This window comes from Bemisia tabaci, unplaced genomic scaffold (assembly GCF_918797505.1).
Source record: "Bemisia tabaci unplaced genomic scaffold, PGI_BMITA_v3".
NCBI lineage: Eukaryota > Metazoa > Arthropoda > Insecta > Hemiptera > Aleyrodidae > Bemisia > Bemisia tabaci.
The window spans coordinates 175436-192382 of NW_027311746.1; the positions used below are offsets into that span (position 1 = coordinate 175436).

The window sequence follows — 16947 nt, forward strand, 5'->3', positions numbered from 1 at the left end:
CATGAGTATTGTCGCCAATGGAACGACTCCTCTAACAAAATGTTCACCTGTACCGTAGTATCGTTTTCGAAGCGGGAAGCTCAAAAAACCGCAAAATTCTTACGCAGATTGTGAAGTTATGAGTGCATTTCAGACTTTGCCGATGCGCTCATCGTGATTTTTAAGGCATTATCTGTAGGAAACAACTCTTAGTTTTGCTCTAGCAAAAGTTTGCAACAGGCCCATTGTTAAATTGTACGAGAAGTGACACTAAAGTGCGAAACCACGTATCTCCATTGCAGTGTTTCAAAATCTCTGCTCGTTTTCTAAGTTTTCGAAGAAAAAAAGTCAGCTACAGCGTGAAATTTCTATATGTTGCCATCTTCCGCAGAATGGAGTCTTGTAATGGAGAAGAAAACTCAAAAGAGTTGTCAAGAAATTATAAGTTGACTAGTTTTCTAATGAAAATTGAAGTATGGCAGGAAGTCTGTATTCTTTACGGAAATTTATTACCTTTTTATCCCGATGAGTTGAGTTGATGAGTGATTTAGACTATGATCATTTCGGAAATTAATCCATCTTCAGGTCTTCTTGAAACACTATGAAGATTTTATCGCGGCGCGACACGTCACATGGTAAAAAAGAAAAATATATATATATAAATAAATAAATGAATTACGTATAAAAGATTAAAACTATCGAGGCGAGGGATATAAAGGTAATAAATTTCCGTAAACAATGAAACCCGATAAAGATACTACTATCTACTTTAAGTCTGTATTCTGTAACGCCGCAAACAAGGATACGTCAAACGTGGTTTTGCAGTTTGGCCATCGAAGTATTTCTGGAAACTCACAAAATTTTGACGATAAATATGTTTTAAATTGCAGATAAAATCAAAAATCGCCGGTGATATCTTTATAAATAAAACTGTATGGGTCTAAACCTTGTGAATCTTAATTCTGAGGAATCGCCGTGCCGATTTCCTTCATTTTTGTTGCAAACGAAAGCTGTTGATATCCAAATCGCGCAAAAAATCTGAAACTTTCAATATCCGCTCTTAAAAGATCGCCTGTACCTCGCGAAGCGAGTAATCGGGGCCCCTCTGGCTAGGTGCGGAGGGAAGCGAAGCGAGCTGAGGCAGTCATACCTACTGCAAAAATTCCTACCTCGGTTTTCGACGCTGAAGAATTTCTGCCATAAATTATTTTTAAAAGGGAAAATATCCATCGTCAATTCTGGAAAACTTATTCTGATTTTCCTGCTCTGTATGGAGAATATTCTGTGGAAATTTCTAGCAATAGTTGGTCCGTTCTCGAGGGTCGATCCTCCGATTAAATCATATGAAATCGGAGATAATGTAACAACGCAAACGAGATATGTAGTTTCACCATCGATATTTAGACCAGTCCGCCAATGAAGAGGCCTTGGTCCAAAAAGCAAACTTTTCAGACGTACATTTTTAGTCGGCATGATTCGAAAAAATAGATATTGAGATCTCGAGGAAAAATAAACTCTCCCTTTACAGATTCTTTAAAATTTGAAATTTTGAGCGTCATTGGAGACAAAAAGGCGTAGAGTTTTTTGATTTAAGCATCTAACAATATCCCGATTCCCCTTTTTATGATTAGTAATTCGTGAAAAAAATGATATTCTGATTTGACAATTTTACCTTGGAGACTTAAACGCAGAAGAAGAAGATGTAGATCACAGATTACGAGTTACCATGACATAAATGAAATTTTTTTTATCGTTTTCAGAGATTCTGAAGAGAATGAATGCGCACACAGGTTGTCTCGAAAGTAGATACCAGTATCTTGAATACATATTGTCTCAAAGGCAAAATAAGACTTACTGTTTTAAAACATCTTATTGATGGGACGTTAGATTTATATTGGTTAAAAACGTAATTTCCTCAAGAGCGTAAAAATACAACACTTGAACTTCCATTTAGTTGATAATTTTATCGCTACAATTTGAAAGATTTTCAGCAGTCTATAATTGACGTAATAATATGAGGTCATACCAACATTTTTATTCGAAATTTCAGCGTCGGTATACACCAGCTAAAATTTCGTGTCATTTGAGGTGGTGTGTCAACTGCACCACATTAAGGAAGGCAATAATTACGCAATCTAGAAATGTTCAAAATTTTTTTCTCCTCGAATCTTACTTACTTCGCATTGAGAAAAGAATGGGCTTATTGTGTGATGTGCAAGATGTGTAGAAATTATAGGTACTCGCAAGGAGTGCATTTCATTAGGAGGTTTTCATTTTTTTAAAACTAACATCAAAGTTTAAAGTTAAACGCTACTTAATAGATAAAATTAGGTATGCTTCAGTGACCAATTTCAACATTCACTCACATGAGTGCACGTAGCCACAATCAGCTGCATATGATTCGAAAGTTTACGATTTTATCAGGAGTGACGCTCTGAACTATTTGACTTTCTCGTAACTTAGACTTTTCGTATGATGTCCATGATGTATATATTGTTAAGCTTGTGACAACTACTGTAAAATAACTGTGATATATTTATGTTCCGATGAATATGTACTCCGAAGATGGCGTAAACCGAAAGGTGCCTCAGTAATTAATAAATATTCATTACAACACCTTGGTTTTCATTCAAATTTACAAATTATTATTTTTAGCTAATCTACAAAAATAAGCGTCAAAACACGATTCTGTGATCAGCGCAACTGACCCATCACTGAAACACAACACTGAAACTTTTAGTGACATTAGTACAGTTAATTTTTAGACGTATGAGCCCTTTTGATCTCTTGAGAGACCTCTAACATTTTTTTTTCTTTTCAAAGTGATAATTGATTAGGGCACATCCTATTTTCGGCTGTGTTGCTCAAGTAGCCCTTGAAGCACCCCTACAAATGAGACAAACGAAACTAACACAATATGGAAGTAGAGCGAATGGAAAGACGGCGCAGAGATACAACTATTAGTGCTTGATGGGTGTCTGTGTTGCATCTGCAAATTTGAAGGCACGATGCCGCCAGCTGTGAATTCGGAATGTTCCGCAGCTCCGCTTTATGCTGCCAGTGCAGTGTCGTGAGGAAAGTTATGAAACGAGATCCACGATTATTACGGCTCTCCTATTTTTTGGGTGTGTTGCTCATACAGGCAAATACCGCTGAAAATAAAAACAAGACGAACCGAAACAAACACAGTATGGAAAAAGAGCAAAGTAAGGAGGCGCTTTGATAACGGCGCAGAGATACAACTATTCGTACATAATGGATGTCCGTGTTGCATCTGCAAAATTGAAGGCGCGATGGCGTATGCGTGAACTCGCAATGCTCCTCTCTAGGCTGCCAGTGAAATGTCGCTCAGATTCGAGAAAAAAATTTAAAATGCCCGATTACGTCTCGACTCTGTTTTTCCTCAATTTTTTCTTCTTTTTTCAATTTGAGGTTTGATTCTTTTTTGAATGCACGAATATTTACAGGCCTACATCTACGGCTCGTACCTACCGCGGTCCCTCATAACTCGCGTGGCCAGTTTTTTAAACAAGTCTCCCGTCACTTTGACCGGGCTTCAGCATCTAAGGATTAATGAAAATATCATTAAAATATGAGCATTAAGGAGCATTGCGAGTTCACGCATACCGCCATCGCGCCTTCAGTTTTGCAGATGCAACACGGACATCCAGTATGTACGAATAGTTGTATCTCTGCACCTTGTTTGCCAAAAACTCTGGATTCGCGAGGGAAGCCAAGAGAAGCCATTCACAAGCAGTCCGTGAACTTTAATAAAATAGTAATGTTTAATCTTACAAAATTAGACTTCAAATATTCAGTGACGTCCCAAATGACGTCTGGTTCTCTGGATAGAAAACGTATCATCCTTCATCCCCAATAAGCGTCGTTGTAACGCTCTCAATTCGAATGTTGCCATGTGGAGTTTATGCTCCCGGTCCTCCGGCCAACTAAGTAAATTTTTCATTCCTGGAAAATATGATCCAATCAACTTACACATTCCATGATGATTTTTCCTTGAAATTTTCAATCGTCCAAGAAGCCCAACCCCCCGAAGATGCCCCACCCCAAAACATCCCACAACATCCCAAAACATTTTGTGAGTATACCTCTCATAATCTAAGGTATATTCACTGAAAGTTTGCATGCGTTAAGTCGTTAAGTTCTTTGTTGAAAAAATAAAAGATAAGGAAAATTAGGCAACGTGAAATGCACTTACACTGAAAAAAAATTCTCGGCGTTTTTACCAAGGTCCGTTGGTACCTTTACCATCTCACTTTTTTACCAATTATTGATAATTTTACCAAGACAGACGGGTAAGCTTACCTAAAAACCGGTATTTTTACTGTTTTTCTCAGGTAAGAATACCACTTTTATTGGTAATCAATTCCCGGTAATTTTGCCATTTTAGCTCGGTAATTCTACCACAGTCGATAAAAAATATTGGCGTTTTTATCAAGGTCCAGGAAAATTACCGAGAAAGTTCAATAATTTTACCGAGATTTCTCGGTAAAATTACCAATTCCATAAATGGTAATTTTACCAAGAAAAAACTGGGATCAAATAGAACCCTGGATTCTTGGTAGCTTTACCCTTTTCTTAGTAAATACACCGAGATTTTTTTTTCAGTGTAGGTTGATTACGGCTAAATCTATCCATCCCAAGTAGCAGTGGTCGTGACAAATAGCGATTTTATCGGTGGTAATTTATCACAATATTATCGAATAAAAAATTGCGATTTATGACGATTAAATCGCTATGCATCGCAATTTTTTGTTCGATAAAATCGCGATCAATTTTCGTCGATAAAATCGCTATATATCGCAATTTTTGTTTCGATAATATCGCGATAAATTGCCGGGCAATAAAATCGCGATTTCGTTGCAACAAGATCGCGAGGATTGCTCAGATGTTTATCATTGGCGGATCCAGCAAATTGGCAACACTGTTTTTCTCCATTTAAACCTATAGCAATGTATCGATTCTTGGAGGGGCCAGGTGCCTCGAGAAGAATTGATTATTTAACATAGATTTAAATAGAGGGAATCTGTTGTTGCTAGACTGCTGGATCCGTCCCTGATGTTGACGATCCTAGCGATTTTATCGCCGATAAATTGTCATATATTTCGCGATTTTTCCCTTGAAAAATGCCACTTGGGATATAGGATGTGGTAGTATTAGTATATATCGATGGTAAAACTGCGAAAATGCGTATACCTTGGTTGCGGTGTCTCGATTCTCTGCTATTATTTTACTTTTATAAAAGGGGAGTCGAACCAGCACCATGAAGTTTCCACAGAATATTCTTTATATTGAGAAGAAAAATCACGCTCAGTAGTTTTCCATGTAGAAAATAAAGTATGAAAACGCTGCAAACCGAGGTACGCAAATCTGCAGTTTCACCATCGATATAGTTTTTTTTAACTTCGCGCCTTAGTAACTTCGCGGCCATTCACAACTCTGCAAAAAGAAGTACGAAAGAAGTAACCCCGAGAAAGAGACCCCTGTAGAAACGTGAATCTCTAGCCTGTTCTAAAAATTATTATTGAGAAACGACTGCCACTGCATGGCATATGCAGAAGGCGGAATCAGGGCTTGGAGAGGTGGTAGCTGGCTGATGACGACAACGATCATTCGTCCTTTTCAATTACAAAGCCGTGCATACGTCACCGACACCAACCAATCAACGGGCAGTATTCCACGTTAAAGGAAGGTGGAGGGGAGAGAGTAGAGCAAAAGAAAAATGGAGTCATGCAAGGTTTGGCGCGTAATGAGCAGATTGTGCTGTAAGATGAGCATTTTATTCCGTATGACTCGATGCAAAATATGCACATTTATTACACCACCTGGCAACCTAATCTGGTGGAGAATTTGCGAGTCAACCTGTCTGCTAAGCTCTTATTGTTCCTCAGGTTGCAAAATCTATCAGGTTTAATTTTTTAAACGAATAGTAACCCTTAAAATTAGCATGAAAAACTAGTTACGCAGAGGCTGCTTCAGATAACTTGTCATTTTCCGCTGCATGTGCGCGGAATGGGGAACTCATCCTTATGCAAAAGGAAAGATTGGTTATGAATTAGAATATTTTGGATTGGGCCACCCGTCAATAATTCACCTAATGTGACATTTAGGCTAATTTTTTCTCTTCAGCGATCTCTCTGGTGGTTATTTTACGATCCGTTTTCCCGATTAGTGTACATTGCACCAACCCTGGGAGCGGCTCGGGTGAGAATCTCTCTCCTGAAAAAAAATCAAATGCATGGCATCTAGGCATATACGGTCACGCGCACGTACGATTTTAGAACCCGCCATGACATTTACACATGCAAAGACAAGCGCACTCAATAGATTTTACATGAATAATGTATCTAAAGTAGAGGTAGTTTAAATTGTATAATTGAAAACTGTAAATTTGCGAACCTCGGATGTTCCGCTTACGTAAGTGCAAGGCATGCGCATGACGGCTGAGGACTGAACAATTAAAACAGTGCTCATTCGATCGTGATATAAGTTTTGTTTGAAGCAGAGTAAGAAAAAAACGCGTGTCGATGGGTGTGCTGACTGTGCTGTGGACATTCTGAGTGGGACGACTTGCATTCGGCAGGGATCGTACGGGTAATGGAGCAGAGCCCTGGACAGTACCTCCGAAGGCGCGTCCCTTCGACCAAACCACCCTTCACTCTCGGAGAACTCAAGTCTCGTGTGCCGAAACATTGCTTTGAAAGCTCCCTCCTACGGTTGGTCTATCTTTCGCTCGTCTCATTATCTTACCACTCGATTCAATCAAATCCGACGCGTATACTGCCGTGCTAAGGAAGAACGCCGTATGAGCATCCAGATGTCGCCAAGTTTCCTTCGATACAGACTGAATTTACTGGAAAAATTGGGAATATTTGTTTCCAAAAATGTCAGACAGTTTAGTGCGCAATTTAATCTAAAACATCTGAAAATTTCAAAGAAAATTGTGCATGAATGTCGTCAAAAATACATGTTTTATCAAGGGAAATTTGGCAACTCTCGAATGCTCATACGGCGTTCTTCCCTAGCACGGCAGTGACCGTATTCGATAATGGTTCGATGTATCGTTTGGTTCAAAACAATAGAACTTAACCTTAAACCAAACTGTCAGGATTTAAGTTGGAAAAGCTGAAAATGAGAGATTTCCTGACAATTTCACTTTCCATTGGCATTTGGTACTCAAGGGAATAAAAAATCTGTTACAAAAGACCCATTCTCTCAGAATTCTGAATTTACTTTTGAGGCTATGCTTATGTTTTGAACCAATCGATATCGATACAATCTCACCCGTTTGATGTATCGAATACGATCTATATACGCCTCGGATTCGATCGGATCGAGTGGGCCATGTGAATCCGACCCAGTGAATATTAAATTTTATGGTTCACCCAATCCTTCGTTTTCGGAACATGTACGTTTCAAAAACGACAAGGGGGGAGGGGGAGGGAGTCGAAAAATCCAAAACTAAGCCTAACGTATTTTATGACTGGTCCCTAATATGACAAATTACTTGTCTTACTTTTCTAGCCTTGCGTTTAAGTCTCCAGAGAAGAGTTGGCAATGGGTCAAATACGCTGGCCACAGAGTCGTGTTGTGATACTTGATTCTTGAAGATTAGCTGAAAATATGCGTCCAAAAATATGGAGCGTCCAAACTGCAACTTTCTACTTTCAATATTAGCCGAGATATCGCCCTTTGACGTCATCCACCGCGGTAGTGTCACACTGGAAAAAAAAACAAAAAAAAAAACACATGGATCTAGAGTCCAGACTCTTGAAAACATTGACAAGAAAAAGGACTCCTGATTCAATCAGATTTAAGCTTAAATCAAAAGGAAATCCGCTCAAATTAAGAGGCTTGGTTCTTAATTTAAGCTTAAATCTGATTGAATCAAGAGTATTTTTTCTTGTCGATGTTTTAAGAGTCTGGACTCTAGATCCAATGTGTTTTTTTTTCCAGTGCACCCTTGGTTTCTTCCACTTTGCTTTCATCCGGGTTTCACGTTGGAAATCTTGCGCACCCTCACCCCCTCCGGAAAATTCGTAATCGTGTATTGCCACCCTCGTAGTAAATACTCGTGAAGGGTAATTGGGCCCTGGTCCCCCCCCCCCCACATTATGTTTCTAGCTACGCTTATTTTTAAGACTTTTTACTTACTTTTTTTTACTTTTAAGACTTAAATAATAGAATGGAGATGTTGCATGTGCGAGGGATTTGCGATTTGACCATTGTTTCTTATGTGAAAGTTTGCGAAAAACACGATGGTGCCATTGGTTTTCCCCGAAATCAACTCTCAAGCTCAAAAAAAGCTCTCAAGTTGAGGCCAAAATGGAGGGGATATCCCACGCTATCCTGAGAGTCCACCTCTGCATCAAGACAAACTCTCCATGCAAAGATAGGGAGCAAATACATTAGCAGTGAGGCCGTGTTTTCAGTTTTAGAGTCCCCAAATAAAGTGGCAGCCCTGCTACTGTATTTGCTCCCTATCTTTGCATGGAGAGTTTGTTTTGATGTAGAGGTGGACTCTCAGGGTAGGGTGGGATATCCCCTCCATTTTAGCATCACTTTGAGAGCTTCTTTTCAGCTTGGGAGATGATTGCAGAGAAAACCAGTGGAACCATCGTGTTTCTCGCGAACTTTTACATAGGAATCAATGGTCAAATCGCAAATCCCTCTCACATGCAACATCTCTATTGATACCTAGTCATATTTCCTGGTAAAATCTTTGATTTTTCTTCCCAAGATCGAAATCAAAGTCCAACTTCTACGAGGCATTTCTCTGATTCTTGCTGATTGCAATTTGTCAATCCCTGTCCCGCAGGTCTTGCTACTACCTGGCGCGCGACGTGGCCTTATTGTGCGCCCTCTTCCTCTCGGCTGACACGTACATTCCCTCCCTCGCGTGGCCGCTTCAATGGGTGGCGTGGCCTATCTACTGGGCCGCGGCGGGGACCGTGGCCTTCGGACTGTGGTTTCACGGCCACGAGTGCATCCACGACGCCTTCAGCAACCACAAGTGGATCAACGATGCGGTCGGATTCGTCGTTTTCACAGGTCTCCTCGTGCCGTATTTCCCGTGGAAGTGCTCGCACATCAAGCACCACGCCAACACGGGCACTCTCGAGAAAGATGAGGCTGTCGTCCCGAAACAGAGGCCCTCGAAAGCTCGGAGGTAAGAGAATACGTGGGTGGACAACACAGCAGTTAGAAAAAGTAACTGGAATGGAGCTGTTGCATGTGTGAGGAATTTGCGATTTGACCATTGATTCTGATGTAAACGTTCGCGAGAAACACGACGGTGCCACTGGTTTTCTCTGAAATCATCTCCCAAGCTCAAAAAAAGCTCTCAAGTTGGGGCCAAAATGGAGGGGATATCCCACGCTCTCCTGAGAGTCCACCTCTACATCCAGACAAGCTCTCTATGCAAAGATAGGGAGCAAATACATTAGCAGGGCGGTTGCCGTGTTCTCAGTTTTGGAGTCCCCAAATAAAGTGGCAGCCCTGTCAATGTATTTGCTTCCTATCTTTGCATGGAGAGTTTGTCTTGATGTAGAGGTGGACTCTCAGGATAGCTTCTAATATCCCCTTCATTTTGGCTTCAACCTAAGAGCGCTTATTGAGTTTGGGAGTTGATTTCAGAGAAAACCAGTGGCACCATCGTACTTCTCGCGAACTTTTACATTCGAATCAACAGTTAAATCGCAAATTCCTCACAGATGCAACATCTTCATTCTGTGTTAGGGTGTTTCGACGAACGCCATTTTTTGTGCCAGAGCGACGTGCGATACCGCATCGATCCGTTCCATTTTGTCAGCTACTTGTCATTTCCCATGAATTTTGAGATCGCAATTCTGTTGTCAGGAGACCAAAGAATTCACTTCCCAATTTTGACAAACAAAGTCAACGTAATGAAGGCGTGGCTCTTTTTAGAGGAAAAATATCGTACCTGATACTGATATTGAAACTCCACTCGAATGCGACATTTTTCCTTTAAAAAAAACCACGCCTTTATTATACGTTGAATTTGTTTGTGAAAGTTGGTAAGTGAGTTCTTTAGTCTCCTGACAACAGAATTGCGATCTCAAAATTTGAGAAAAATGACGCGTAGCTAAAAAAATTGAACTAATTGATGCGATATATCGCATACCGTTGTGACACAAAATTTGGCGCCCATCGAATTATCTTAATATGGGAAGTAGAACAAAAGGGGGTTGGGTCGCGTAGCGGCCATGGGGCATGGTCCCCACGTACAGACGTACCGACCGTTCGTGACTTAAAGGCCGGAAGTCTCGAGTGCTGGACTGCCGCGGCCGTGCTATAAAGAAGAACGCCGTATGAACATTCGAGAGTTGCCAAATTTCTTTTGATAAGACATGTTTTTTTACACAATTTAAGCATACTTTTCCTTAAAATTTTCAGATATATATTTTAGATCAAGTTGCATACATAATTTTATGAAAGTTTTGGAAAATAATATTCACAAATTTCCCAGTAAATTCGGTTTTTAATATCGGAGGAAACTTGGCAACGTCTGAAGGCTCATACGGCATTTTTCTTTAGCACGGCAGTGGAACCATAAATTCGACTGCTCGGAGTACTACACCTGGAACTTTCGACGTCTGAGTCCCGCACGACGACGATCCCAAATGGTATTTTTCAACGGAAAAATCGCAATATTTTGAAATTAAATTGGGATTTTTTTTTACACTTTTTGGCGATAAAATCGCTAGCACCATCAACATCTGAGAGATGATCCTCGATCTTGTCAAAATTTTATTTTTATAAAATCGCGTTCTAGAAAATCGGAATTTTATCTCAATTTATCACGATTTTTTGTTCGATAATATTTCGATAAATCACCGTCGATTCAATTGGGAGTTTATCACAAATGTATGCGATGAAATCACAATTTATCGCAATTTTTTTATGATGATATTGCAATAATAGACGTCTGTAAAATCGTGATGCATTTTCCGATCAAATCGCAACTTACTGCAACCACCGCTTCTTGGAGTATGCCTCTATACTGCCGTGCTAAGGAAAAATGCCGCATGAGCATTCAAGAGTTGCCAAATTTTCTCCGATAAAATGTCTATTTTCAAGAAAAGTTATGATCTCTTATCTTTGAAATTTTCAGAAGCGTTAGAGGGAATTGCGAACTAAATCATCTGAACAATTGGAAGGAAAAGATTCTTAAGTTCATAAAGAAAATCTTGTTTTAATGAAGGAAATTTGACTACATCTGAAGGTTCATACGGAGTTCTTCCTTACCTTGGTAAAAATTGGCGATAAGACCTACGTTTCAAAATACCATAGGAATTCTTATACGGTCGGGCTATACGAAGCGATAAAAAATTATGCAGGTGGGCTATAGTTCCTATAGTCGGGCTTTATATACTTTCTCGCCTGGCTGTTGCTTTTTCGCCATCGATTATAAAAGGCTATAAGAAATTGTGTAGAAATTCGTGTGCTTTGGAAATCATTAAGTTTGATACGGAACCACCTTAATATATACAAAACACACGTTATATTTTCCTTTATTACATATTTTTTTTCATCAATTAAAACGAGAATAATCCATACAGGATGTGCAAACATTTCAAAATCATGAGTTGAATAACGCTGACTCCGCCAGATTAAATATTAGAGCCTAACACGAAGCGGAGCGGCGACGCACTGGCGCCTACAAACCTAACAGGGATACTTCACGCATTGCGCAACGCGTGAAGTATCCCTGTTAGGTTTGTAGGCGCCAATGCGCGTTTCGCGCTGGCTGCCCGCCTGCCGCACCGCAGCGTGCCACGGCGCTTGAAGCAACTATTTCACATCAGAGGTATTGCACAGTATCATACGAAACGCATCCATCAAAAGTGCGGAGCTTTCCTCGCAAAATAAATCAAGATACTACGGCCCAAAAAGAGAGCAGTGGTCCAAAAACTCACAAAGTCCTAGCATCCGTAATTAGTGACGTTTAGCATACACTTTATCGCCTGGCTGTGAGTTGCTTAATCGCCATCGGCTATAAAAGGCTAAAAGAAATTGTGTAGCCGGCTATAGAAGCTATTGGAAATGTTACAGCCGGCCGTGGGTCTATGGTATTTTGGAACACAGATTCTACTGCCGATTTTTACCAGGGTAGCACGGCAGCATAGTCCGTAAGCACGACTCCCACGGCCGGATTTTTTTTTGTTCGCGTCCAAAATATTGAAAAGCCCCCTTTTTATTTTCAAGGTTCCTGAACAACCGCTTGGGCCGGATTCTCATCATAGGGCTGATGTTGACGATAGGGTACCCGGCATACCTACTGTTCCACATCACAGGACGCCGCTACCCTCAACGGAACAACCACTTCTGGCCGTTCAGCCCTATGATCCCGCGACGCATGCGCCTCTGGGTACTCTTGTCCGACACCGGAGTGCTCGCCGTGCTAGTTGCACTCGCCTGGCTAGTGAACGTGCACGGCGTCGCTTGGTTGGCCATTCGCTATTGGGCCCCGTACATGGTCGTCAACGCTTGGCTAGTTGCCTCCACGCTCAATCATGCTCACCCGGCACTGGCGCACTATGACGAGGTCAGTCTTTATCTAATTAGAAATCCCTCCTCTTCGGCTGCTTTGAGGCCCAACCCCTGACAGTTTCGTCCTCAGATTCGGGAAAAAATTAAAAAAGAGGCCAGATTATGCCCTCCTATCTTTGGCTGTGTTGTTCACGTAGCCTTTGAAGCACTTATATAAATAAGGCAAACGAAAACAAATACAACATGGAGCAAAGAAAATGACGCGCGTTGATGACGGCGCAGAGATACAACTATTCGTGCTTGATGGGTGTCCGTGTTGCATCTGCAAAATTGAAGGCGCGATGGCGTGAGGCGTGAACTCGCGATCGCAATGATACACTCTACATTGCCAGTGAGGTGTCAGTCAGATTCGGGAGATAAGTTAAAAAAGAGGCCAAAATATGTCCCTCCTATCTTCGGTTGCGTTGTTCACGTAGCCTTTGAAGCACTTATATAAATAAGGCAAACGAAAACAAATACAACATGGAGCAAAGAAAATGACGCGCGTTGATGACGGCGCAGAGATACAACTATTCGTGCTTGATGGGTGTCCGTGTTGCATCTGCAAAATTGAAGGCGCGATGGCGTGAGGCGTGAATTCGCAATACTCCGCTCTACGCTGCCAATTCGTCGCTCAGATTCGGGAGAAAAGTTAAAAACGAGGCGCGAGTACGAACCTCCTATCTCCGATTGTGTTGGCACTCGATTTTTCTCTGCTTTTCAATTTGGTGTCTGGTTCTTTTTGACCCAGATCCTAAGCATGCATTTACCGGCCCCATAAAACTCGCGAGACACGTGTTCGTCCTTCTGCCGTGCTAAGGAAAAACGCCGTATAAACATTCGAGAGTTGCCAAGTTACCTTCGGTAAAATGTTTATTTTGGAGGAAAGTTATGAATATTTTTCCTTGAAATTTGCAGGAGCTTCAGGTGAAATTGAAAGCAACATTATTTGAAAAATTGGAAGAAAAATATTGATAACTTTACCAGGAAACTCGTGTTTTATAAATGGAAATTTGGCAACGCCTGAAGATTTATCGGCGTTTTTTCTTGGTACGGCAGAGTTAGCGGCGTATTCCAATTAAGAGGTGCAGGGTTTTTTGCCACTTTTGGATTGTAGGCAAAATCATAATTAGTCGCATTACTTTATTTTTTTCCAAAATTTTGATGGTTTTGACCTAAATTCCAGGACACGTGGGACTGGCTCCTGGGAACGCTGACCTGCACGATGGACCGTGACTTCGGGCCGCTTCTCAACTGGGTGTTTCACGATGGCCTCAATTTCCACATGGTACACCACGTCTTCCCGCGGATCCCGCACTACCACTTGCGCGAGGCGACGGAGGCGCTGAAACCCGTGCTCGGCGAGTACTACCACAGCGACGCCACGCCCCCGCATCGAGCCCTCTACCAGGTCGTCAAGGAGTGCGTCTTCGTCCGCGAGGACGTCGACCAGAGAGGGGTCTACTGGTACGAGGGACTCTTCGACATGTAGTGAGAATTAGAGTGCCTTTATAGTGAGGGTCAAGACAATGTGAATACATTTATGATTGGTTCCCGTATTTTAGGCCTTCACAGTGTCACGAACGGCAATAAAGAATACATTTTCACCGATTGCAAAGATTATAATCTGGAACGGACCAGGGAATGGAGATGTTGCATGTGTGAGGAATTTGCGATTTGACTGTTGATTCTTCTGTACAAGATCGCGAGAAACACGATGGTGCCACTGGTTTTCTCTGAAATCAACTCTAAAGCTCAAAAAAAGCTCTCAAGTTGAGGCCAAAATGGAGGGGATATCCCAAGCTATCCTGAGAGTCCTCCTCTGCATCAAGACAAACTCTCCATGCAAAGACAGGGAGCAAATACATTGACAGGGCTGTTGATTTCAGAGAAAACCAGTGGCACCACCGTGTGTCTCGCGAACTTTTCCATTCAAATCGCAAATTCCTCACTCATGCAACATCTCCATTGCGGGTTTGGCAAGGAGCAAACGGGATGAGAGAAGGAACGGAGAAAGGAATTTGAGAATGTGCCGATCAAAGATTACGAAAAACGTTCAATTTCTGTAATCTTTATTCCCGTTTGTGACTCCATGAGGGGGTGTTGTCTTGACTCTCAGTATACAGGGACTCTAGTGAGAATGTGGCTATAGAGATCATGACCAATCCGACGGAGAGTGGAATAGCCTGTGTCACACTATCAAAGTTAGCCATCAAAATATCAAGGCCGGGTGTTGTGATTGGCTAATTCGATGACTTGGACCAATCACAGCACTTGACCCTGAAATTTTGATGGAGTATTTAGATAGTGTGACACAGGCTGATAAGAATGGTTTTGGAGATTACAAACTAACGTGAGTCAGTGGCGTGGCGTGAATGATCGACTATCGATATCTCTCCGTTTGAAGCTATGGTAAAGAATCGATTATTAAGGTGTTCGTTGCGAACACCCTGTCTATCGATCCTTTTCCATTGGTTTGATCAATTGATACATCGCAAAATACGCCACGCCACTGACGTGAGTTAGGAGGGTGGAGGAAAAACTGCAGCGCAAAACTTTAAAAATGTGCTATCTTTGGACAGTTTTCTCCGTTTTAACCCATTCACCCAAAAAGCAGTGATCGCGATAAGTTGTGATTTAATTGGAGAATGTAACGTGATTTTGGCAACGTCGATTTATTGCTATGATATCGGATAATTGCGATTTCATCGCATAAATTTGCAAAAAAAAACTCGATTTTATCGACGGCGATTTATCGCAATATTGTCGAACAAGAAATTTTGATAAATTCTGATTTCGATTTTATCGAACGCAATTTCTTAGAGATAAAATTGCGACGAGACTGAGGATAATCGCTTGGATGTTGATGATCTTAGCGATTTTTTCGCCAAAAAAAATCGTAAAAAAATCTCAACTTAATTTCCAAATATTGCGATTTTTTCGTTGAAGAATGCTACGTACTTAGGCAACTTTTATGAATTTTACGCCTGTTTTTCATTTCAAATTTATTGTTAAACTATAGTTTACTGTGACGAAATTAGGGAAATAAGGATTTCTGGGAGCAGCAAAAAATGAGAAAAACCAGCGACCATCATCGAGCGGTTTTAGAAAAGAGGGGCGCAAAATGAAATTAAATCTTCCCTCATCTCGATGGATATCGACGGTGAAACTACCAAACCACGTATCTCGGTTTGCGACGTCGCAGACTTCCTGTCATACTTTATTTTTTTAATGAAAAACTACTCAATGTTAAGTCTTGAAAATTTCTGTAATTTTCCCTCTTCGTGCGGAGAAAATTCTGTGAGAATTTCAAGGAACGATATTGATTTGGTTTACTTCAAAAAAAATAAAATGCTTGCGTAGATTTTTAAACACCGCAAACGAGATACGTGGTTTGGTAGTTTCACCGTCGATATGCAGTTTAAGCTACATTATAGTTGAAACATTCGCATCATTCTTTCTGATAGCATTTCATACATATAGAATGTTTGACATTGGAAATTGAGTGCTGCGAAATGCATTAATGTATTTCCTTCCATGATCAAAGGAGTAAGTTAAGGTGTTGATATTATGTCGCTTAAAAATCTGAAAACTAGGTCATTATTGTGTACGCGCCTTACATTTTCTAAAAATTGTTATCAAGTTTCGAATGAAAGAGTAAGAAGGTTATTTGAACAAAATAAAATTGTTAATCCTCCCAATGTTTCGATGTCCTTTTTTTTTCTCAGTCACAGAATATCCTTACCCGCTCATCCTGTATATGGCCGTGGAAATCAATTCTAAACTGTCATTTTTGAAGGAAAGCATAACAATTTCGTTTTCCGAGGATGATTGCCAATAATTCATTCTCACATTACACTTGGAGGACAATTTTACGTTAGAAATAAAGTGAATTTCTAGGTCACTTCAACGAAGCCATGCTTAAATTATTCTGAATTATCTATTAACATCACATAATTTCTCCTGGTCTATTCCACATTACGTTAAAAAAAACCTCTGAACTCCTCGGACACTAAACTCACTAAAAACTAAAGGTTTTTTATTTTACTTTTTAAAAAATTTTTCACCAATCATCTACTTATCAGCGCTATAAAATTATCGGCTTTTTTCAAGTTTTCATAAATATTTCATGAGGATCAAAGCTACTGACTCATCTTTTGAGTTTCTAAAGGGGTATAATCGTAATTCCTCAAAGGATAAAATATCCTTAATATATTAACGTCGAAAAACGGAAAAAGAAAGGAAAAGAAGGAAAGAGAACCAGGAGAGAAATTTAAAATACTTATGCAAAGCTTTGTTGCCAATTTAAGAGGAATTTTCCGAATTTGATATGATAGCTGGTGTAAGACAGAAAAATCGCTCCACACATAATTCCGCGAAATTCTTAAAGCTGTGTTT

At 40.6% G+C, this 16947-nt stretch overlaps 1 protein-coding gene across 1 annotated transcript; it reads left to right on the top strand.

Moving 5' to 3' along the window:
* Positions 1–6553: 6553 nt before the first annotated feature.
* Positions 6554–15684, top strand: LOC109038610 (uncharacterized). The gene is made up of 4 exons (XM_072305778.1): positions 6554–6713; positions 8816–9166; positions 12226–12565; positions 13736–15684. Exons 1-4 carry the CDS (start codon positions 6595–6597, stop codon positions 14039–14041), a joined length of 1116 nt encoding a protein of 371 aa, XP_072161879.1. The 5' UTR covers positions 6554–6594; the 3' UTR covers positions 14042–15684.
* The last annotated feature ends 1263 nt before the right edge of the window (positions 15685–16947 follow it).

What these genes read in the sequence shown, in the direction of transcription:
- LOC109038610 (XM_072305778.1), top strand. Translation starts at nt 6,595, where the DNA reads ATGGAGCAGAGCCCTGGACAGTACCTCCGAAGGCGCGTCCCTTCGACC. An exon ending in AGGCCCTCGAAAGCTCGGAG is followed by an intron (nt 9,167 to 12,225) that starts GTAAGAGAATAC and finishes TTTATTTTCAAG; the next exon opens with GTTCCTGAACAACCGCTTGG. An exon ending in CACTGGCGCACTATGACGAG is followed by an intron (nt 12,566 to 13,735) that starts GTCAGTCTTTAT and finishes CCTAAATTCCAG; the next exon opens with GACACGTGGGACTGGCTCCT.